Below are 24459 nucleotides of genomic sequence, written 5' to 3' on the forward strand. Positions count from 1 at the left end.
GCCCCCTCAGGCTCCGGTGACTAGTAATAATATTAGACATATGACAATTACAGTGATTATTAAGGATTTTATAGACTTCGATTAAGTCACCTCTAGTTCTTCTCGTCTCCAATGTGGTGAAATTCATTCTTTTCAATCCTTATATATGTATATATTTGTTTGTCCATACCTAGTTCCCTGTTTTAAAAGTCACGGCACGCCACCGGTACATATAAATTTTATAAAAATTTAACTCGAATGTGTCGAGATAAAACCAAAATGTATTTTTGCCAGGTTTGCCCTTTTATGACGTATCTAATTGGTTACATTTTTCTCGCGTCTTTATCAGAATCAACGAAGCCAATCCAAAATAGACATAAAAAACCATTAGTCGACACGTCGAACTACATACATAAGCAGCCACGGTTTAAATTGAAACATTTAGATCCGTGCCTTAAAAATGAGCGTGCGATTTGGACATACATACATACATACATACGAGTAATGATAGGTATTCAAGCGTTTTTGTTCAGTAAAAGTTCGTCTGATCGTAAGTTACGCCATTGATTTTCAACGTAATATACGCACATGTGTGTGTGTGCGATTTTCCTCTCCTATGAAGCAATTCTAGGTATCGTTATGTGATTTTAATTAAAGGCAACACCGAGCAGTCAGATTTAATTGCTTCACATCTTACTAAATTAAAGCCAATCCAACTTGAGGAATTTCGCACTGAACTAATTAATAGTTGCCTATCCCTGCCAACCCCTTCTCCGACCGAAACGCGAGAGAGTGATGGCGTTTTAAACGCCGGGCCCGCAATTAATTGCTTACTTGTGCGTTTCATACGTTATTTATACTATCAACTATTTTGACAGTTTAATTAGTGTATTTAAGATTTTTTAAAAATCAATTTTCAAGACCAAACTTTTTCATTACAACTTTTTTCAATATATGCCATAGTTTAATAACAGGTGGTTTTAAATCGACACTAAAGCTAAGAAAGCAGACACACAGTTAAAAACTCATACATAGTTTTGAACATATTAAAAACGCTAGTACCCCTGATCTATGCTATGGAAAACTCACCACTGGAGTGATTTCGGTGATATTTTATCCTTGCATTGACACAAGTTTGACAGTGATCGATAACAGTGATTCCCAGCTTTGAAAAAATGCAGGAAAAACTAGTCAAAATAATAATATCGTACGAATTAACACAGGCATGAGGATACGCCCATCGCAGCTGAAGTCTATCTAGGCAAGCCGTGCCGTACGATTTAGTGTATCTGCCCCCTAACTGTGTACATATCCAAACTCATTATTAGAGTACGGATAGCCAAGGTGCCGCTCATTGTTCAATTGTTGTAAATGCTTTGTAAAAAAGGTTCGGAAAACCTTTAACAATGCATTTACAACATTTGAACAATGAACGGCACCTTGGTTATCCGGGCTTTACTCATTATACATACATACATTGAAGTTCGATCCCGTGAATTTACCTCAATTGAAAATAGTTTATTCCGAGTATAATCTGTAGTGCTGCTGGTCAGACTTGGATATTTGTGACTCTATTTTGATCGTTTCCTATCAGTGTTTGCCAATTTATCTGATTTCGTTGTTGAAACGGTTCCTCCATCAAAATGGCAAAAACCATGCTATCCACTATGTCACCACTATTTTCATATATATGTAAATCAAATTTACATATATATGTAAAAGTTTAATACCACAAGTGTCGCTCAGGGACAACCCGTAATCACATCATAGGGAAATGTTAATTTATATGCTTGCAAAAAGACAGTCAGTATGAAGAACAGGGGACGGTCGATCTGGATTTAATAGCCATCCAGATAGATATTGCCAGCAGTATTAAATGTATTCGAAAATAGTATACTTAATAAATTTGGTGAAATGAAATCGGATAAATTGGGAAAATCTAATAGAAGACGATTGACTATGAGTCACAAATATCCAAGTCTGACCAGCAGCACTGCAGAAATACTCCGAATAAACTGTTTTCTATCGAGATCAAACTAAGGCTTGAACCCGGGAGCTCTCGGTGTTAGCATTAATACAACCACCGAATGTTTAATTGGTATATTATTATATCAAATTTCAAAGCTCTAGCTTCTGGGTTTGATTTCTATACTAGCAACATTATTAATAAGCAATGAGTAATAATGATCGGCTTTCATCGTTATCATCTACAGCCACTCACCATCCACTGCTGAATGAAGGCTTCTCCAATACGCTTCCATTCGTCTCTGTTTTGCCCAACTCTAATCCATCTCACCCCACACATTTTTCTAATGTAGTCTACCCATCTTCCCCGCGGTCTTCCTTTTACCCTTTTACATTCTCTCGAGTATCATTCTAAAACTTCTTTCGTCCATTCTTCTAGCCACGAAGCCCACCCATTACCATTTTAATCTCTTCACTATATCCACTATATCCACTATACTTGTCATACTTCTCACCCGCGTCTTCCCTTTCCTGTCTTTCCTCGTTATGCCAAACATACAACGCTCTCTAGGGCAACATTCTAGAACTTATTTTGTCCACCTTTCACCCATTGTTCTAGCCACGTGGCCCGCCCATTGCCATTTCAATCTCCTTACTCTATCCACGATGTCCACTACCCTTGTTACACTTCTCACCCACGTGTTTCGCTTCCAGTCTTTCCTAGCTATGCCGGGCATACAGCGTTCCATACTTCTTTGAGTGCATTGGACTTTGTGTAGCATCTTGGCGTTCAATTTCCAAGTTTCACATCCATACGTCATCACTGGCAAAACGCATTTATCGAATTTTAGATTTTAAAACAACATTCATTCGTCCAAATGCACTCCATCCTAATTTCATACGTCTCTTTATTTCTTCTTCGGCATTTGAAGTTGTAAAATTGATTTTCAATGAAATACTTTTGGTATTGTTAGTATTCTTGGTTCGAATTTACTTCAATTCTGATTCATTCTTCGAGTAATCTTGTATCTTTGTCAAACGCATCAAAGAAATCTTTCATTTCCATTTTTTTTTAATTATTTAAAATATTAGAATAAAAATATAATTATTTTTTTTTTATTTATATATGTACACACTGATCCATACATCCATTTAAAATATGTATGAATATTTAAATATTATTTGCCGAGCTTTGAAAGCACTGGATTTCGTCGCTTCCGCAACACAAATCACAAACCTCGGGGCGTTTGATTGACGCCACCACTCTTCTCAACCCCACTCTGTATAATCAAATTTTCACGTTCAAAATCGAGAATTTGGAATGTGTCACTACGATTGGTCACCCTGTCGACGAAGAGTGAGAAAAGCGCGCGAAACTTTCCGCGGAAATAATTGTCAAGTTTGAACACTCCCCGTAATTGCAAATATTTCTAATCACCAACCAAACATACATATTATATGATCCGTTATTTTTTTTTTCATAATTTAATACGAATCCAATTTATATTACGAATCACATTCGCATACGTAACTGGGTCGTTAGACATTCGAAATAATTAAAAAAAAACAATCAAATATTCATGAAAATTAATTGATTTCAATGCGAACGTTCGCTTAAAATCGCACATTCACTGCGAAAATAATAAATAATATCATTGTTCTTCTTGAAAACGATTCAAATAGAAATTGAGCTAATTGTTAATCATTTCCACAATTTTGTAATGATTTTACGGGGCATTAACATTACTGTTACACTGTTTTTTATGTCGATGTTGCGTTTGGTTTTAACGACTTCTCCCCTTTTTAAATATGCCGCGGGAAAAGTCTCCCTTTTAGTGCGAAAAGAATTAAACAAATTAACGCTGAAGTATGCCCTCTCTCTTTTTTTTACTTTATCTTTTCGGAAAAAATAAGGAACGCACTCGAGGGCAGGTGTTTTGAAACTTTGAGTCGCAGCCCGTCACATTCTTGAGTATATTTTCCAGACATTTTCTCATTATAACTTACATTGAACGTTCCCTTTTACTTTTTCGCCAAATTTTTGTATGTTTATTATCTTTTTTAATGACGGTGAATGTTTACCCAAACGTAAGAAGAGTCTTTTCAAATTAGTTTATATACATATGTACTTACATTTATTTTTATTTGGTTTTAAACTTTCAAAGCTTCTGAACGTACGTATAAATTGAAGATGACTCTCAAGTTTTCCCAATTCGCTGAGTCGAGAATGCAAATAAAAGTTCAGAACACACAAATAAGCTGCTTTTTTTTGTTTTTTCTAAAGTTAAGTCGTTGTTGTTCGTCGTAGATACCTACAGGAGTTCGAAAAGTCGTGACATCGAAAAGATTATTATCAACGTGTCGAATTCAAAATATACAACACAATGCTTGTATTAGATTTGAATAATTGTATGAAATATTTCGAATGATTTTTCTTAGCATTTTTATTATGAAATAAATTGAAAATTGTCTTATAATATAAAGTTAGTCTTCTGAGCAATTTGAATCGTATAACTGTAATTTTTGTAAATGTATATGTAAGTATGATATTTTTAAATTCGCGACTCTGTTTTGGATCCGCTCAAAGCGAGCTACCCTCTATAATTTAAGACGTTGAGTGGGGGTTAAAAAAATACATAAAAGAAAACGCCTCTCGATGGGAGTGAGAGGGAGGAAGACCAGGGGTGAATTGTTAATTTAACCGGTCGTTAAGTTTACAACGCCATCTAGTGTTTCTACTTCTTTTTTTATTATTTTTAATTAGTTCCCTTAAATTGCGTTTTTCACTCGTCGAGTGCTGCCTCCTCCCCCTCTTTTCCTTTTTCTTCTCCCTAGTTTCTTCAGTACATCATCCCTCTGTCGCTTTTTTTCTCCTTCGCTACGGTGTAAAATTCTTTCCGTTTTAATTACTGACTTTCAACGACGAATATTGCAAAGAAGACGAGCTGACGTCATTTTATTGCATAATGTGCGCTTCTTTAATTATATTTTTTTTCTCAGAAAATTACTAAAGAAATGCGACAAAATAGTCACAAAGTCTAACTTAATTTGAAAATAAATAAATTTAACTAAATGTATGTATAGGTACATATATATTAGGGATCCCAAATCCGAATATTCGAATACTTTTTATACGAACTTATTTTTTTATTTTCAATCTACAGCACATTTAGTTCTATTTGATGTTCCGAATAATGATTCTCTTAACATTTTAATAACATCTTGAACTTCTTAAAACTACAAATACATAATTTAAAGCTACTATTCGATATTCGATATTCGAATATATTCGACTATTTAGGATCCCTAGTATGTATGTGTATAACGAATTTATGTAACTACATTGTATGCAGGGCTGCCGAGAGCAATTTCGGGTCCGGGAAAAATAGTTCCATACCCTATGATAAACCAAAAAAAATCTTATAGATATATTTTTTATATGCGAAGAATCTATCAGAACTATTAGAAAAATACATATGTATATGTTAAATGCTATTTTTTGAAATAATCGAATAAGAAAGTATGATATAACAGAAACGATTTCTCATGGACACAAATAATGCGCGGATCGAAAAATAATAAACATTTGGCCCTAAATAAATATATGTATTTTTATGCAAAATAATATAAAATATCAATATTGATCAGTAGAACGTCCCAACACGGGGCCCCTCAAGTAGACCGATCCCTGGAACTTTAACCCCAGCTTCCCCCCCCCCCCCCCTCTTGGCGGCCCTGATTGTATATACACCGAACATACATAGTTCGGTGATTGCATTAATGCTAAACATTGAGAGGTTATTTATTTCTCTAGTACTGTTGGTCAGACTTGGATATTTGTGAATCGAAATCGATGGTTTCCTATCAGAGTTTTCAAATTGATCTAATTTCATTGTTGAAACGATTCCCAACCAAATTGGCAAAACCATCCTAACCACTATGACACAAATATTTGAATATGATTTCAAATTAACATATGTATAAGTTGGATTCAAATTGTGGATTGGTGCATTGCACAAATAAACATATGTATTTGTACCTATTTAAGGTCTGACCGCACTATACGGCCGTCGACTGCTGCAGTATGACACAACATGGCAAAGTTGATACAAAAGGCAACTCTGTTGCGTGACGCGTAGTGCGTTATATCTCATACAATTTCATACAAACAATATTTGGCCGCACGCTGCCGTTCTTGTCGCAGACGCATAGTGCGGTCAGACCTTAAAAGGTAAAGTTTGACATATAAGACATACATTTAAAATATAAATGTTAATGGTAAAGGTTCGGTGATTACATCCCAAATGTGAATCGTTACCAGTATAACCGCCGCTACGAAAATCGCTCGCGTGGTCTCCTGTCGCACGAAAATTCGTCGCACAGGAAAATTTCCGTACAGAAAACTGCCCAAATATTGCTCAAAACTACCCAAATATCGTATAAAAAAGCATTTGTTGAGCAATATTTGGGCAGTTTCCTGTGCGACGAAGTTTTATGCCACAGGAGACCGCGCGAGCAATTTTCGTAGAGGCGGTTATCCTGGTAGCGATTCGCATTTGGGATGTAAGCCGTTTACCGATAGTAAAAATAAGAAATTTGTTACATTGCTGAATATAACTGATAGCAATACGTTAATTTACAGCTAACGGTCAACGTCTATAGAGATCAATTTATTTATTTTGTATTTATATGTAAGCAGTACAGTTATAAACAAAAATATTATTTTTAAAAACACACCGAATGATATTAAATTCATATTATAATGATTATAATAAATTTTAATCGGTTTATAAATTTCTACATAAAATGAAATTAGCTATTAGATATGGTCGAATCGTAACACGCTAAGTCCACTTTAGTAGCTGTCACAACGTGTCACTATTTACCTGGACTAACTTAGCCGGTATTTTATGTTTATTTAAACAAATTTCACTAAAAACTTCAACATATTCAATTGATTAAATGAAATTTATGATATTTTACGCCTTTACATATTCGAATTCACTTGTGAAATATTCGCGTAGGATTTGTGCAATTTGAGGTTATGTTTTGTACCATCTATTTATAACCGCAATAACGTGGCTGATCGGAGCTGATAAAAATATCATTTAAGCTCCAGCTACTTACCATTGCATTAGTTCTTGTATACTTTGTATTATAATTTATTTTTTCATAGATTTTTGGTTGTATTTCATTTCTTATCAACATTGTTCCTACTTACTTTTTATCGTACTTTTTCTCCGATAGATAAAATGCGGTTTATCTTACTGATGCAATTCACTTGACTTTCTATGTAATATTTAAACAGACCGTCAGTATAGTTTTTTTTTTTTAATAATATTGTAGTTGATTAAAATGGTTGTCGACGAATCCAAACAAAATCCGACTGAAGGAGATGCAGCTCAAAGCAAAAAAGCTGCAAAGAAATTGGCTAAGGAAGCCGAAAAGAAACAAAAAAAAGCCGAACACAAAGTAATCATCATTTACTTATTATAGGTATATATCAACTTATGTTTATTAAAATATGCTTTTTATCATATAAGGCAGCATCTCAACCGGCTGAAGCTCCAGCTGATGAAGGTGTCGACTGCTCAGTGGGTAAATATGGCACCATGAAGCTTATTCAATCCACTGGTGAGTTCTGCGATAGGATTTTTACCGATGTTAAGACATTGGATGCTGGATTTGCTGGAAAGAACGTATGGGTGAGAGGTAAGCTTTCGACGATTTATTTCATACAAATAGTATATGTAATGATCAGTATTAAATAGAATCAATCTTCTTTAAAGGCCGTCTTCATACGTCACGAGCCAAGGGCAAACAATGCTTCTTCGTGATCAGACAACAGTCGTCTACCGTGCAATGTTTAATTGCCGTCTCACCCGAAAGCAACATCAGCAAGCAAATGGTCAAGTTTTGCGGAAGGTATTGTATACAGATATTGCTATTTTATAATTATTTTATAACATACATATATACATATATAATAGCATTTGTCTGTGTGAGATAACGCTCTCCGTACTATAATAGTCATTTCAATTCGACATGCATATGTGAAAACACTACCAACAAGACGAATATAATACGATAATAGATGAACGAAAAACTTCTATATACATATACTTTTTGCTACCAATGTTTCCTCTAGGTAAATAAGTCTATGAGCATTTAGCGCCATCTACTGAAAATTTATTTAATTAGTTAATTTTTATATTGTTTATATGTAGAAGCCGCAAAACCACAAATATCCTCTTATAGGTATATCTGAGTTCAACTTGTCTCATCCACTAAGCCAACGTCGATTCTTCATTTGGGCTTTTTTGGTCAATATTAATCGAAATTGCTTACGTCACGCGATATAAAAAATATGTAACTGTAATTTTGTTTAGCGCGATTTTGAACCATTTATTTTTTCATATTATCCGATTTCGATTCCGATTTTGATTTCGAGTTTTATTATTTCATTGATTTTTTTTATTGCATAATTTAATATGGCATAAATCATGCGATAATATTTCATCGGGCTTATCATTAGTATATTATAATCGTCAACTTCTGCTGATCTATTCCATTTTAACATGACTAATTTAACGACAGCCAATCAGAATGGAATTAAACACACACACACACAACCAGCAGTCTTTGTTTTATATATAAGATACATGTGTTTCTAAAAGCAGTACTATTTTATAGCATTTCGAAGGAGTCCATAATCGACGTTGAAGCTCAGGTTGTGAGAGTGACCGTTCCGATCGATTCGTGCACTCAAAAAACTGTCGAACTCCACGTCTCGCAGACATTCTTAATATCACCAGCCAAGAGTCAACTTCCACTCTTGATCGAGGACGCTTCTAGACCGGAAAAGTCTGATGTAATCAATTTAATACGAGAATAGTCTTAAGACGCCTTCACTCGGCAGTACATTTTGCAAGCAAACTTATTTTTATAAATTTATAGGATCCTGAAGCTTTGAAGATTCGCGTGAATCAAGATACAAGATTGGACAATAGAGTGTTGGATCTTAGAACTCCAGCCAATCAGGCCATATTCAGACTGGAAGCCGGAGTGTGCAAACTCTTCAGAGACATTCTAACAGCCAAAGGTACATACATATATGTATATCAGTGGAGTCAATAGGGGTGGTGTCACCTAAAAAATATTTTTTATTAATTATTAATATTTGTTAATTGTTATGACTTGTTTATGAGAGAGAAGCGTCAAAAGAGAAGCTAAATTCACACGTCATTTCTGGATTGTGTCTCCATCTGACTGAATCAGTTAACCTTTAGGTATATACACTGATTTCTCAGGAACTCGAACAAAAGTTAATTATAGCTCATATTTGATGCTATATATAGCTGTACCAGACAGATTTCGCGGTAGCTGTATAAATACAGAAAGCTGTATATATACAGAAAGTTGTATATATACAGAAATTGCAATGAGGCGTATAGCTGCTCGAGAACCGTCATACAATGAATATGTCGACCCATATCATCATCATCATTTACAGCCATTCATCATCCACTGCTGGATGAAGGCCTCTCCAACACACTTCCACTCGTCTCTGTTTTGCACAACTCTCACCCCCAATAATGGTGTCACCCAGTGCAGACCGCACTCCCCGCACGGGGCTAGTGACACTACTGCATATGTAAACCAAATAAAACGTATATTAGATGAATTCCATTACAAAACTTATCATTTTCATAGGTTTCGTCGAAATCCATACTCCGAAAATAATATCTGCGGCATCCGAAGGAGGTGCTAATGTCTTCACCGTAAGCTACTTCAAAGGCTCGGCGTATTTAGCTCAAAGTCCTCAACTCTACAAGCAAATGGCCATAGCAGCCGACTTCGACAAAGTATTAACAAACTTTTCAACATAAATTTGAATCCGTTTAGGATTAGTTTTAAATTGTTATTCAATTTTCAGGTCTTCACCGTCGGTGCCGTCTTCAGAGCTGAAGATTCCAACACTCATCGTCATTTGACGGAATTCGTCGGCTTGGATTTGGAGATGGCGTTCAAATTCCACTACCACGAAGTGTTGAATACCATCGGCCAAACATTCACCGATATATTCAGAGGATTGCGCGATAAGTAAGTCATTCAACTCGATTTAAAATAATTTACTAGTCTCCCCACTCTGTAAACTCAAAAGCGTAATTTTTTATTACTCAGTTTTAATATATTTGTATTAATATTTTATTTTAAGCTACGCAGCTGAAATAGCAGCAATCGGACAACAGTACAACGTAGAAGCTTTCAAATTCCTCGATCCTCCGCTACGTTTGGAATTCCCTCAAGCTATTGAAATGTTGAAAGAAGCCGGTATGTACAAATTATATTTTGACACACTGAATAAACTCCAAAAGATTTTAATTGACGGGTCTTATCAGGTGTTACTGTCGGAGCCGAAGACGATCTATCAACTCCAGATGAAAAACTATTGGGAAAATTAGTCAAGGCCAAGTACGATACTGATTTCTACATGTTAGACAAGTATCCTTTGGCTGTAAGACCTTTCTACACAATGCCGGATCCATTTAATAAGGTTAGTTTGTTCTTATCATAATACTTTTTGATTAATTTTTGGTGTTAATAAATTTCGTGTATTATAGATCGCCTCCAACTCGTACGATATGTTCATGCGTGGTGAAGAAATCCTGTCTGGCGCTCAGAGGATACACGATGCTGAATTTCTGACCGAACGAGCAAAGCATCACAATATCGGTAATGATGAGCAATAAAAATCGAAGAATTGAAGTCAAATCATAAAAAAACTTACAGATCAACTCATAATGAATCATGATCAGACCCAAGTTTAATGAAAATGTTCCTGTTTCTGTTTCAGATCTGTCTAAGATTGCCGCTTATATTGATTCATTCCGACTCGGATGTCCACCACATGCAGGTCAATACAGTCATTGTAATTTTGCATAAAGGCTTCAAGATGATTGATAAACATTTTGACAACTTTATTACGTATTGTTGCGTAGGGGTGGGTTCAGGATCCAAATGAAAGGCCAAAGTCGCTTCACAGCATTTATTTAACAATTCAGGAAGTCCACATGAATTACCGCTCGCTCCAGAATAATCTGATCTACCGTGTGTACCTCCTTATAAAGGAAAAGTTGCACAGCAAAGCTTCCCCGATCCATTAATGTGTCTATTGTCTAGGCACGTGGTCTACCCTGGCGAGTCGCACGCACTTGCCCGGGTTTGTGAGAACCCCAGAGTATCCTTTGTTCGGGCACTTACTGAGTCCCGTTAGCCCAATCCGGGGGTCTCTATTATTCACCCAAGAATGCACTTAGACAGTGGATACTCTCTCGTGTTCCCACTTAGTACAGTTTCAAATCGAAATTATACAAAAGTGTTACACAAAAAGCTGTCAAAATGTTTATATAGCCGCTTAGATCATTTATGCAGAACTCAAAGTATATATTAGTGATTATTTAATCAATAATTACATTTTTTTTTTCAATTTTAGGAGGTGGAATCGGATTAGAAAGAGTCGTGATGTTATATTTGGGATTGGACAATATAAGGAAGACGAGCATGTTCCCTCGTGATCCCAAAAGAATCACACCATAAGACTAAGAACTGCATCGCCATCTTTTTTTTTACATTTACACAAACATGTGAAGTTTTTTTCCATTTGAAAAATATGCTTTATTATTTTTTTTAATCTGTTTATAAATTTTGTTATAACGTAAAAGAATACAAATTTTGCATACAGTTGAATGTTTAATTTGAGCAAAGAGTCCTTTAACATAATATTGTAAGAAATGAGTATTGAAATATGTAATACGTCTGCATAGAGCCAATAATAATAACAAAGGATAATATAAGTAGTCATTACAAAAAAATGGTTAAAACACAAAATAACAAAATCTAAGAGACATTAAAATGTGGTATACATCTCGTTAATATTAAATATAAAAAAAAATAATTATATAAGGAATGAAAGTTATATTATATATTACGTATATATATATAGTTATATTCATAATCGCTCAACTTTCCCCTTTTAAGCTTGGACGTATGTAAATCGATTAATCTAATGGTATTAAGTACATACATTAATATTTATACACATGAACAGTTAGTTTTACACTCTCGGTTTCTTCCACTGATTTTCACCTTGCAACCTCTTCATCGGCGTTTCGCAACCTTCCCTCTTCTTGCCGGGAGTCGCCAACGGACCCATCTGCTTCAGCATCTCCACATCGTTGAACTGTACTTGAGCTCCGCCGCTGCAAGTCGGCACGACATTACCCTAAAAATCAACCATTGTTATAATACACACACTTTTTACACAATACAACACATTTTCTTGTACATATGCATGTAACATTCAAATCGTACTCACTTTAAACACCTTCATTTCGAGTTCGCCGTCTGTATCTTGTTCCTGCGATATGAGGCAATAGTTGGAAACTTTCGAGTTTGTTATATCCTGCAATCGCAAATTGGTTAGATTATTTTCGTACATAAGTATTAACAATTTTTAAACATAACAGGACATAGAACACAATAGAGACATCTATGGACGATCAACTAATTTTGATATACAGCAAATTTGCGAGAAATAAATGATGTAGGTAGCGTTTTTATAAGATTCAACAAATTCGAGATGCTAATAACTAATAAATTTGAGGATACCGATTCATCGGATCCATCCCAACAATTAACCCTTTCAATGCTGAACAACGCCGAACGGCGTTTTGCTGACAGATCTATGGGCCTGAAGAATGCCAATGTGCGTTGTATATTGCGCATATATAATATATAAAATAAACAAGAATACTACCTTTAAGAGGGCTGGACAGCAGTACCTTGTCCATACAAACGTACTATACTTCTCCCTTCCTCAATTATGGCACTAGAGAAATTAATTTTTAATATGCTATGGATATCCACCATTGGGGTGCATCTATCGTTTTATTTTTTTGATTAATTATTTTTGATGGGAGCTAGGAGCTGCCAAACATCTATAAAATCGCCTTTTTTTACACCCACGAAACGAGTCCAGCGTGCTTATTTAACAGTCGATTTTTAAAAAAATACGCCGATAGATGCACAGAAAGTATTTTTCTTATACCGATGATGAATTTTTTTTAAAAATTGGTCCAGTTTTAGAGAAGAAAATAAAAGAATACGAAACCTCGATTTTGTCAATTTAAAATACGTTTTATCTGGTCGAAGCGCAACTGTCGCATTCACTCAATATATATATTGATATATATTTTCGCATTCACTCAATATATCCATACACTCAATATATATATCGAAGAAAGCAACGGTAACAAAATTAAGGTTTTGGGTGTACAGCCCTCTTAAGCCTTTTCAGGTAACATTGAAAAAAAAATGCATTGAACACGAGTCGTGTAATCCGTACAATTGTTTTGTCTGCGTTTATAAAGATTCGTTTACACGTAGCAGAATTACCCGATGGAAATCCCTTACTGCCGAGTATTTTAGACTGTGGCTTGGTCTCTTGTTGCACATGGGAACGATCAAATTGAACCGAATAGGTGATTATTGGAAGAAGCATCACTTATTTATTAATATATATACCGGAATTTTCTCAATACATGTCACGCGATCGATTTTTATTAATTTTAAGAGAATTACAATTTAACAATTGAAGAAGATTGAACTAAATACATTCATTAACCCTTTGACTGCAGAACAACGCCGATCGGCGTTTTGCCAAAAAGTTCATGTATTAAAAAGTAGTTGTATTTTGAGCATATATGTACAAAGTAAACAAGAATACTACCCCGCTAAGCTTTTCCAGGTAGCATTGAACATGGGTCGTGTAATTCATGTCATTCATTTGTCAACGTTTATAAAGACTGGTTTACACCGGAATTTCTGTATTTATAACCATAGCAGAATTTCCCCGATGGAAATCACTAACTGCTGAGTATTTTAGATTGTGGCTTAGCATTTAGATTGTGAGCATTACATTTTAACAACAATGAAGAAGATGGAACTAGTTTTGGAAAAAATACATTCATTGATAGACTTCTTTTGTTTATTTTATATTGTTGCAAGATATATTAGAGAGTCAAAGCACACCTTTACAAAACTCAAAATGCCCGATGGTAGTTATCTATTTGTTTGGATTAACTACAATTTTTATACCTGCTTTCTATTCGATATCTAAATAATTCTAATTGGAAATGTGGGCGAAATTTTTAGCGTGGCGGTCTTTCAACAGAAATGACTTCAGCACTCGAAATTCCAACAGGAGATGGTCGATCTATGTTTTTTTAATAAGCACGAGACCTCAACAGCAGCGTATTTGGCCGGGACTTCCGGAAACCCATGACCTCTCTACCGGTATGCAATAGTGCACTACGCCGTTGCTATTATACGTACGAAACTTGAAGTCGGCGTATAAATCAGCACTCACCTTGATGTTGATGACTCTGTTCAAGGATTTCTTTCTCGGTAGTAGGAGTTTGAATGCGGTTCCCGTCGGCACGTATTGGTTTGGCAAATGTTCGATCCAACGCTCCTTGGTGTTTGTCCCATCGGCTGATAGCGATCGTCTGTGCCGAGGATTCGATACGGCCACCCCCTAATAATATTCGTAACGGAATTTAGTAAAAAATTATTGATATTATGTCTTCAAACAAGTTTTTGGTGTGGTGAAAATTATACCCTTCGGGACGGATGGAGCGTGTTCGGTGTAGCTACCGGTGTGCTTAAGATATCGTTGCTTCTCTCACTCATCAAAGGTTTACTGTCGACTTCGTCTTGCATTGGTACTCCTTGGCCATTAGAAAGAATCTCTTGGGCTAAGCGCATCCTCTTTTCCTTGTCTTCAATCACTTTCTGAAAGGAAAATGGTAATTGTTACATTGAAAATTGAAATTTTTATATATTTGTGTGAAATTTAATCTATTGTGACTCATTTTATATGTAAATATATACCAGAGTTGTGCCTGTTGATTTAAACGGGTGGTTTTGGAAAGGAATATTACATATAACAATAATGTTATATGTAAATATAATGTAAGGTAATTTATAGGCACGAGCACAGAGAAATGTAATAATAACAATAGAAGGGCCCTTACGAATAAATAATTGTAGTCAATATTACGCAGTACGTCTCTATAAATACGCTACAACGCACGGAATACAATCAGATCAATTTACTTGTAAAAATGTATCCCATGTTGTTTATTATGTGTTTTTGAATGCATTGTGCAATTTTTAACGATGCACTTGCCCATCTTGCGAGTAATATAAACAAACAGAGAAGTTTTTATCGGACATACGTCGAGCACCAAGCATCAAATACGACTGATGCTAAAATTATTTAGGATTGTCTGTGGACAATCGTCACTTGACAACAATATAACGCCTAAAGCCACTTCTATTAATATAACATTTCTTTGCACGCTCACCGATTCAACCCGTTCAAAATGATGATTGAATGTGGGATGTGTGTAAGTGTGCGCGCAGCGCATCTGACGCTAGCGTCACCCATTCCAAGTCGGGAGCACATGTCTGACGCTCCCGGGCACCGGGATCCTGGTGTTTTCTGGCACCGTGAATCCCGGTGTTTTCTGGCACCGTGAATCCCGGTGCTGAAACTAGTCTGAATACCGGGATTACGGTGCTGGCAGAAATTTCTTTAAAAATATTATTTTTACAAAAATAATATGGAAAACAACATTATATAATGAACAATGGTGGGATGAGCAATGACAGCCATAGTCCATTTGTTTGCCACCCGTTTCGACGCCGGCTTGTCGTTTCCACGAAATGGTATGAACGGCCTGTATTGTGTCACAGATATTGTGCTCAACCGAAATGATATTTGAAGCATATTTTAACTGATTAGAACTCAGAATCGACCACTGATCACGTTTTCGTGATCTAAAAGAAATGTGTGTGACAACGATTCTTTCCACGCCCTGAACATATTTAGCTGAAAATTTATATTTGTATTATTTTTATACTAACATAGAGTTGATACGATTTTGATCGGAATTCGTAGAACTTTACGGAACTCTACGGAATTCGTAGAACGTAGAACTTTCGTAGAACGGAAGTAGAACTTTAGTCTTGTGTAAGTTTTCCTACATTTGTGTTCAATTTGTATTGAAAATGCATGTACATATATGTACATGCATTTTCAATACAATTTAAATTTGTATGTACATATATGTACATATGTTCGTTTATCGAATTTGGTTTTTTATCCTTATATTCCTCAAATACATAGATAAAGTCATAGGTTGGTCACATCCGAATTTTTTACATAAAGTATGTAAATGTAATTGGAGTTTTTTTATATTAGGTGGATTGTTTCGATGAATAATTACTAGACGGTACAAACTATTTGACCAAACGAATCAATGAATCAAAACGATGTTTTTTACTTTATTTTATTACATTTTCGGATGTGTTTTATTTAACCTTAGAAATTTATGGATGCGAACCGAAAATTTAAAGAATGTAGCCAAACTATCAAAATTAGTACGCCAATATGAAAGTATTTTTTGCGTGAAACATCGGGAGAGTTTGCAAAATGCAATTGAACGTTTTTGAAATATGAAAACATGCAATTGAACTTTTTTTTCTTGTACATTTGAAATCCCGGTGCTAGCACCGGGATCCCGGGATCGGAAATTCCCAGCACCGCAATCCCGGTGCTGAAGTGATCTTCCGGGATTGGAAGCACTAGTCGGTATCATTCAGTCTCAGTTTCACAAGCGAGAACCGAGACCACATATTAAAGTAAAAACGCGAAGGTAGATCGCATACTAAAGTAGATATGTCAAGGTAGATATGCCAACACCCATGCGATGATATGTCATTTGGTACTAGTATATAGTATATAGTTGTTACACTGATAGATTCGTCATGATATTTATACCTGATTTTTATGTTTTTCCTCCCACATTTTGACTTTCAATGCAGTTTCCAATTTATCCCTCTCGCTGGCTATCTTCTGCGAATACCTTCTCTTCTGGTTCTCTTTCTCCATCGTCTTTTGATTGAGTTTCATATCTTTATCACTCAACTGGAACATCACAATTATTACCAATCAAAACACTCACAAAACATGAAATAAATGCACACATTTAATTTGAAAACAAACCTCTTGTTGAAGGTTGTCACAATTTTTCTCCAAATCGGTCAACCGTCTACGTAAATCAGCAGCGATATTTTCCGCGGTCATGAGTCGACCTTCCAAAGCCTGACTCCTTTGCCGTTCCTGCATCAACTGAGCACGAATAGTAGCCACTTCACTGCCGGCCATCAAATTTCCTTTCATCAACTCGTCCAGTCTCGAACGGAACTTATCGTCTAAAAATATATACTGTATTAATATTCATTCTACATACATTTATTTATTATTTACATACATATATACCAGGAAGGCCTTACAGGTAAACCCCAATGCGCCTTCCTGGCCAATTACAAATTACAATTACAATGCAGCATTTTTTTTATATAACTCACTGAATTACGAGACACTGAAAAACTCGCAAATCAATGAGACATGTATCGAATTGTACACAAACTTATTTATTGCACACTAATCAGAGTATGAAATTATAGGTGACATATTGTATAGGAAGGATTTTAGCCAAATCCGGGAACCGTTTCAACAATGAAATCAGAGAAAATTGGCAAACTCTGATAGGAAACGATCAACCCGGAGACACAAATCCAGGTCTGACCAACAGCATACTCTGAGAAATTCATTTTCACTCGAGGCCCGGCCCTGGGATCGAACCTGGCGCCTCTCGACGCTAAGCAGAAGCTTAACCGTTTGCCCACGGCCGTCTTCTATGGAAGTTTTGGGCGACAAGTCTGTAGCGCGGCGGTCTTCCATAGAATTTCTGAACTTTGCACGGGATTTTGAGGCTTATATGCGCCTATTTCAACTGTTTTAAGGTTCAAAATTGGTTGAATATATTACTGAGAGTTGAATGCCGTCTATTCAATTTGCTTAAAATGAATATATACCAGTCAAAAATTAGTTTCTTGTGGAACCATACTGAAACCTCGTTTATGTGACGTCACGTCTTCATACAATTATGAAGACTGATTATTTGACAATTAATCCAAAACTATGAGATATATTATGTATTTTATTGTTTAAAATAATACTATATGTGTTAATTAGCATATCTGGTTACTTGAGTAAATATTAAAATCTGTATTTAAGGTCGAAAACTCGATTGCCAAATTTGCGAAAAAGGTGCCGCGTACAGGGCTTGTTCGCTATATTTATTGCTGCGGGCAAAGGGTTTACGACCGAGCTATGCTGCTGGCTATACAGACGTAATGCATGTATGTATATTGAAATAAAATCCAAACACACCTCGCACTGCCTTATCTCTAAGTAGAGCCTTCCTTCTTTGCAGCCGCAGTTCAAGATGTGTCACCAACTTTTTGATTGTTTCCTCCGCTTGAGTAGTACCCAATTCCAAACTTGGAAAATCACCCCCCAGACTATAAACCAGCGCTAAATCGACTTCCAAATTATTGGCTTCACTTCTGAAATTTATAATATACGATGAATACATTTTCAATACGAATAATAAAATTACATACAAATAAGAAAATCAATGATATATGTAATACCTTCCATCGGACAAAATCTTCTCGCGAGCTTGTTTGAAGAGTAGATTTGCCTTGCGCCGACCTGGGGTCATGCCAGCGCCGATGTCTATCAGTGCTCTCGGTCGCGACACCTCAACTTCCATAGCGACCTCGGCGAATCGCATGACTTGCTAAAATCAAAATTCAAACGTACAAAACAACACATTCGACCAAAGCTGATGCGTTTTCACGGCGCAATCAAGTACCAAAGTTTCATCGTAGTCCTCGCAGCTGGGATTGGCGCACACTATCATCCTGACTTGTCCGTCTCCGTCGAAGAAATTTTTAAACAGATGTGTTATTTTAGCATCGCGATACGGCACAATTCTAGAGATGCCTCCGACCTGTTGGTTTTCGCGAAGGGCTTCCAAGCAAGCCCTCAACGTCATCAGGGAGTTGTTGATGTTTCCCGCCTCACGTAGACGTTGACCTTTAAAACATGCGTCATACATTATCTAACGTAAATTAAAATATGGTAAAATTTGATTTAATCAAAAACCTGTATTGTTTGTTCTACTCGTTCTTTCACTGCCGGCCAAATCGACCAAACTCAACTGTCTGATTACTATATTTTTTTTATCTTGTACAATATTCTCTCCCATACTGTCTACGGGTGCCTGAAATAAACAATATAATAATAAATCAAATAGTCAACTAAAATAATATATGCATTTTAAATATGTTATAATTGATTACTTGAACGAGTCTTATAGTAAATACGGAATGACTTCGACTAGATTCGGCATTCAAACTAGTGTGAGCCATTCGTTTCCGTTTAAGCCCTTTATAGAATGCTTCCAAGGCTTCTTCACGTGTCTAAATAAAAAATAAATTAATCAAATAATTCGTTATATATTATATATGTACATATATATAGAGCAACAATAAAAATTACCAGAACGGAGACTAAACAATCTTTACTGAGTTTGACTTACTGAATTCGAATATGACAATGATTTTTGTTGGCTTGCTCTCGATATGAACGTTTAAAAAATTGGACAATTTTTACAGATTTTCGGCTCTTGAAGTCTTTAATTCAAAATCTAGTATTGCTGTACCAAAAAATGAGCATTGGAATCAATAATCAGATGTTTTTTCTATTGATTGCAATTTTGTATTGCTTTGAAATACTTATAATTAATTATCTAGCGAATTTTAAAAGTAAAAAATGTACTGTTTTTTTACACATATTTTTCCTACTTCATATTTATTGTAATATGAAATCATTTACCGCTCGAATTAGTACGTTCAAATAAAATAAAATAAAAAAATATTGAGATTGAAAACCAACCGTTTTTTTTTTTACTTTTAAAATTCGCTAGATAATTAATTATACTGTAGCGTATGCTAAAAAGAGCCGCCGTTATAATTGGTTTCGAGGATTATCTCCAGGCTTAAGTGCAAGTCGGCTAAACAATGAGAAACCACTAAATGCACTTAGCGGCGATAGCGGCACTCGGTCGCATTCCCGTGGAGTTCTTAGAACTAACAACGCCAAAGCGTGGGACTGCACATCCGAGTAAGTAACCGGACGTCGAAGATGCCCTGATCGACCTGTCCGTTATAAGGAGGTACTTAGGCGATATCAAGACAATCTGGACGGAGCACTGCCAGTGTGTGTATCTCCTTAATCACCAATAAATGCTGTGAAACGACTTTGGCCTTTTACTTGGATCCTCCACCCACCCCTACGCAACAATACTATACCTATTTTAAAGCAATAAAAAAATTACAATCAATAGAAAAAACATCTGACTATTGATTGCAATACTATGTTTTGGCAAAGCTATACTAGATCTTGAATTAAAGTCTTCAAAAGCCGAAAATCTGTAAAAATTGCCCATTTTTATTAAAACGCTCATATCTCTAAAACGAAAGCAAGCAAACAAAAGTTATTGTCATATTCAAATTCAGTGGGTCAAACTCAGTAAAGATTGATTAAGTCTCCGTTGCAGTGTGTATAAAAAAGGTGAGTTTTTAAAAAAGTGCTACAGCGAAAATATGCATACTTTGACTTCCACTTCTGTTACACCGTGAACGTACATGTTGTGCATAGCGTCTTCTCGTACGATCTTAGTTTGAGGACTCCTGAAATCAAATTTATTTATATAATTTTAGTTATTTAGCTAATTTAATAAAAATTTCTATTGTTAATCAAATACATTCTTAATTACTTAACTCTTAACATTTAAAATACTAAATCTCACAGAGGTGTCTCCTTGCACCTCGCAAGAATGCATCCACAGTCTTAATAAAAAGGATGCGGTGCATCCGCTCTAAAATCGCCAGACAAATTGAACGACAGATTAACGGACGGCTGCTTTAAATGCAATTCTCATCTTCTCGAATGATAGATTGCACATCAGATGACGGGTAACCTTTCGATGTGCACAGATGCAATTATTAAAATGGTAATTATTAAAATTGAGTTGGATCTTTCAGGCGAGTTTAATAAGGCAAGATTCGATAAGTTCCGAATCAAGCCTTATTAAACTCGCCAGAAAGATCCAACTCAATCTTAATAATCGCATCTGTGCACATCGAAATGTTACTCGTCATCTGATGTGCAATCTATCATTCGAGAAAACGAGAATTACGTTTAAAGCTGCCGTTCTGTTAATCTGGCGATTTTAGAGCGGATGCACCAAACCCTCTTAAAATACCTGACACACTCAGGGAGGGCATTGTACATTAACACACCCCTGTGAAAGACACCACCCACTGTCATCTTTTGCCTTACTCTACCTACAGCTAAATTGTTCTTATTTCTAGTATAATAACTATGGATATCACTATTTCTTATTATATAATCCTTGAAATACTTCGGTAATAACTTATGATCTAACTTATAAACAAAATACAAAATACGATGCACCAAACCCTCTTAAAAGACCTGACACACTCAGGGAGGGCATTGTACATGAACACACCCCTGTGAAAGACACCACCCACTGTCATCTTTTGCCTTACTCTACCTACAGCTAAATTGTTCTTATTTCTAGTATAATAACTATGGATATCACTATTTCTTATTATATAATCCTTGAAATACTTCGGTAATAACTTATGATCTAACTTATAAACAAAATACAATGTACTAACATTTAAACTATTTCTAATACTCATCCATCCCAATTCATCCAACATACTTCTAATACTTTTTAATCTACTAACATTCAAAATACCTCTCATAGCTTTATTTTGTTTTATTTAATTTCTTTACTTTTTCTACTAAAAATATTTCTTAACCTACATAAGATATCATCTTTTCTAGCCATTTTTTAAATTATGTATTCAGCATGTACCTTAAAATTCAGTCTCGAGTCTATGTCAATTCCTAGATATTTTATATAATCGCTACATCATATAAAAGCATATTGTAAAAGACAATCTCATATTGATTAATTTCACTCACTTTCTTCCGAGTGTTCCTTCTTCGAGTAAATCGTACACGTTGTTGTTATAAATCTCAATGTACGTAACGAAGACGGCATACAGACAATCCTCGTCTATTCCTTGCAACTTGGAAGAATTGGAATCACTCAGTGCTAAGTCCGGATTTGAATTATTCCTAAAAAGCAAAAACACGTTTAAAAACAAGCCACGTTGAAGTGTTATTTCGAATGTGAATCCGATCTTACTTTCTGGTCGATCTGGTGGTCATTTTGTGAAGATGTTGTTGACGTTGGAGAGCCGCTTCAGCGTCACCCTGTATTTCGAACATGTTCATTTTGTCCGGAGTAAACACGAACCTGCGTGCTTGCACCGTGTCAATTGTGCGAAATATTACGTCTAAACAACGAGGCATTATACCGGCGTTGCTCGGTTCACCTTTGATATAAGTTTGTGATTAATAATCCATTGCTTAGTTAGTAAATTGAAAATGAGAATTTGTACGATTCTTACCTGTCATTGTAAAGGTTTTTCCACTTCCGGTGACTCCATATGTGAAAAGTAGACCACTTTTTCCTTTGATGAGATTCTCAACGAGGGGTAAACCGACTTTATTGAAAACCTTTTAACAAAGAATACAATATATTAAAATAACAAGTTAATGACTCACTTCTGAAACATATTGTATATACATCAAAGAACATACAATATTTCATTGAAAGTGTACGTTTGTACAATTTGAATTTTCCATATAATAATACTCCCATATAATGAAGTTAAAATTTCACAGTCTGATTAGATCAAAAGAGAGATCATTATTTAAAATACTTACAGGTGTGAATTAAAATTACATATATATATATTCAAATTTAAACAATCTTACGAAATTTTAATTATGCTCGGAAGCATAACACATTACTTTAGAAGTGGTCCATTTATACTTACATCGTGTTGTGTGCCGTCTTGCGTGAAAACCTCTCTGAATGAGTAATTGATGGGTTTATAATTAGTGCCCCTGTAGTTTTCGGGGGGCGTGAGACAAATGCATGTGGGGGAGACTACTCTCATACAAGAATTAACATCGATCTCCTGAGTCCATCTGACCCTGCAGTACACCTGAACCGGGTCTTTGACGATGTTCTCCTTGGAGTTCTGTTTGGTCAGCTTCCCCGGCGTTTTAGGTCTGCTAAAATTGAAATCATTCCGATGAGTCAACGACAAAAAAAGTATGTTAGATTTGGGTGGCTAACGACCGTTACACTACACGTAGGTAGACAAAGATAAATATATATTTCGACGCGTTAACTCTCGTCGTACGGTTAAAAAATGAATAATTATTAATTAAGGGATGTCTTACAAGGGTTTCATGGTGTTGAATGAGACGCCACGGTTTGTTTTCTACCGGAACTAAACGTCAAACGGTCGCAACTGATGACCGTTTCAAACCGTAGCGGAATGTCGTTACACGCGATGCCCGTAACAGCCCTTTCGACGGCCATAAGAGTGCTGCCATAATTTAATATGCATTCGTTTATTTTGCGGTAAATTGATGCTAATAGTTAGCATTAAATTAAGGATTTAACATTATAAATTTTGTGTAAATTTATTTACGCTAGAAATTTTGATCCTCAAGCTTTAATCTTCATTCGCTAGAAAATTAATCTTGTGAACTTTATTTACTCATCATCATTATTTATAGCCATTCAACATCCACTGTTAGATGAAGGCCTATTTAGCACGCTTCCAGTTGTATTTGTTTTGCGCAACTCTCATCCATTTCACCCCAAACATTTTCCTAATTGCCACTACCTATGTTTCTTTTACCCATTTACACCCTCTCGGGTACCATTCTAAAACTTATTTTGTCCACCTTTCATCCATTCTTTAAGACATGTGGCCCGGCCCTTGTAATACTCATCCACGTATTTCACTATCTGTCTTTCCTCGTATGTCCAGCATACAGCGTTCCATACGATTGAGTGCATTGGACATAGTGCAGTGTCTTGGTGTTCAATGTCCAAGTTTCACATCCATATGTTATTACCGGCAGAAAGCATTGTTCAAAAAAATTTTTCAGGCAAAGTGGTATTTTTGATTTAATAAAAAACATTTATTCATCCGAATGCACTCTATCCTAATTTCATATGTCTCTTTATTATTGAGAACACATATTTTGAGTCCCATAAAATGGGCTCACGATGTATCTTTTCAATAAAATTATTGAAATAGTATTTATTTTATAGCAAGTGAAAATGAAAAATAATTTAACACAGTGGAATTAATCACATAAAAATAAGACAATTTATTTATTTACAATATAAAATAAGGAATATAAAGTTTCAACTGTTCCAGCAACGATGGGCATGACGTGTTACCACGTAGAAGCTGGAGAACAAAACGAATTTACGAGAAGTTCAAGAGAATTATATCCAAGCAGGGTCGCACCCACCATATGTACAAATGTGTGCAACGCAC

The 24459-nt window shown here is 35.6% G+C and overlaps 2 protein-coding genes across 4 annotated transcripts in view; one reads left to right on the top strand and one right to left on the bottom strand.

Annotated features, from left to right (window-relative positions):
• Positions 1-24459, top strand: part of AspRS (aspartyl-tRNA synthetase) — a 122661-nt gene that overhangs the window by 61782 nt on the left and 36420 nt on the right. Inside the window, exons 1-13 of one of the 3 annotated variants that reach the window (XM_077442052.1) lie at positions 6766-6847; positions 7291-7416; positions 7488-7656; positions 7734-7869; positions 8638-8815; positions 8902-9046; positions 9658-9809; positions 9881-10047; positions 10163-10278; positions 10347-10501; positions 10569-10680; positions 10802-10861; positions 11441-11812. In XM_077442052.1, coding sequence (XP_077298178.1) covers positions 7300-7416; positions 7488-7656; positions 7734-7869; positions 8638-8815; positions 8902-9046; positions 9658-9809; positions 9881-10047; positions 10163-10278; positions 10347-10501; positions 10569-10680; positions 10802-10861; positions 11441-11544 — 1611 coding nt within the window. In that variant the 5' untranslated portion in view covers positions 6766-6847; positions 7291-7299 and the 3' untranslated portion in view covers positions 11545-11812. Of the gene's footprint in view, positions 1-6765; positions 6848-7290; positions 7417-7487; positions 7657-7733; positions 7870-8637; positions 8816-8901; positions 9047-9657; positions 9810-9880; positions 10048-10162; positions 10279-10346; positions 10502-10568; positions 10681-10801; positions 10862-11440; positions 11813-24459 lie in introns of those variants that run through there. The other 2 variants (XM_077442053.1, XM_077442055.1) reach the window with 2 other exon arrangements.
• On the bottom strand, positions 11611-23461 carry pav (kinesin family member pavarotti). The gene is made up of 17 exons (XM_077442048.1): positions 23342-23461; positions 22930-23170; positions 22498-22606; positions 22233-22422; positions 22007-22162; positions 20601-20679; positions 19288-19407; positions 19091-19208; positions 18798-19021; positions 18574-18722; positions 18311-18486; positions 17078-17286; positions 16853-16999; positions 14626-14799; positions 14375-14542; positions 12323-12409; positions 11611-12229 (listed from the first exon to the last, which is right to left on the bottom strand). Exons 1-17 carry the CDS (start codon positions 23350-23352, stop codon positions 12062-12064), a joined length of 2526 nt encoding a protein of 841 aa, XP_077298174.1. The 5' UTR covers positions 23353-23461; the 3' UTR covers positions 11611-12061.

The sequence above is a fragment of the Arctopsyche grandis genome, chromosome 12, assembly GCF_051622035.1.
Source record: "Arctopsyche grandis isolate Sample6627 chromosome 12, ASM5162203v2, whole genome shotgun sequence".
Taxonomy (NCBI): domain Eukaryota; kingdom Metazoa; phylum Arthropoda; class Insecta; order Trichoptera; family Hydropsychidae; genus Arctopsyche; species Arctopsyche grandis.

Coding starts and splice junctions, on each gene's coding strand:
- pav (XM_077442048.1), bottom strand. Junction 19,408..20,600: donor TAACAGAAGTGGAAGTCAAA/GTATGCATATTT, acceptor TTTTTTATTTAG/ACACGTGAAGAAGCCTTGGA. Junction 14,800..16,852: donor AGGAAAAACATAAAAATCAG/GTATAAATATCA, acceptor TTTTCCTTTCAG/AAAGTGATTGAAGACAAGGA.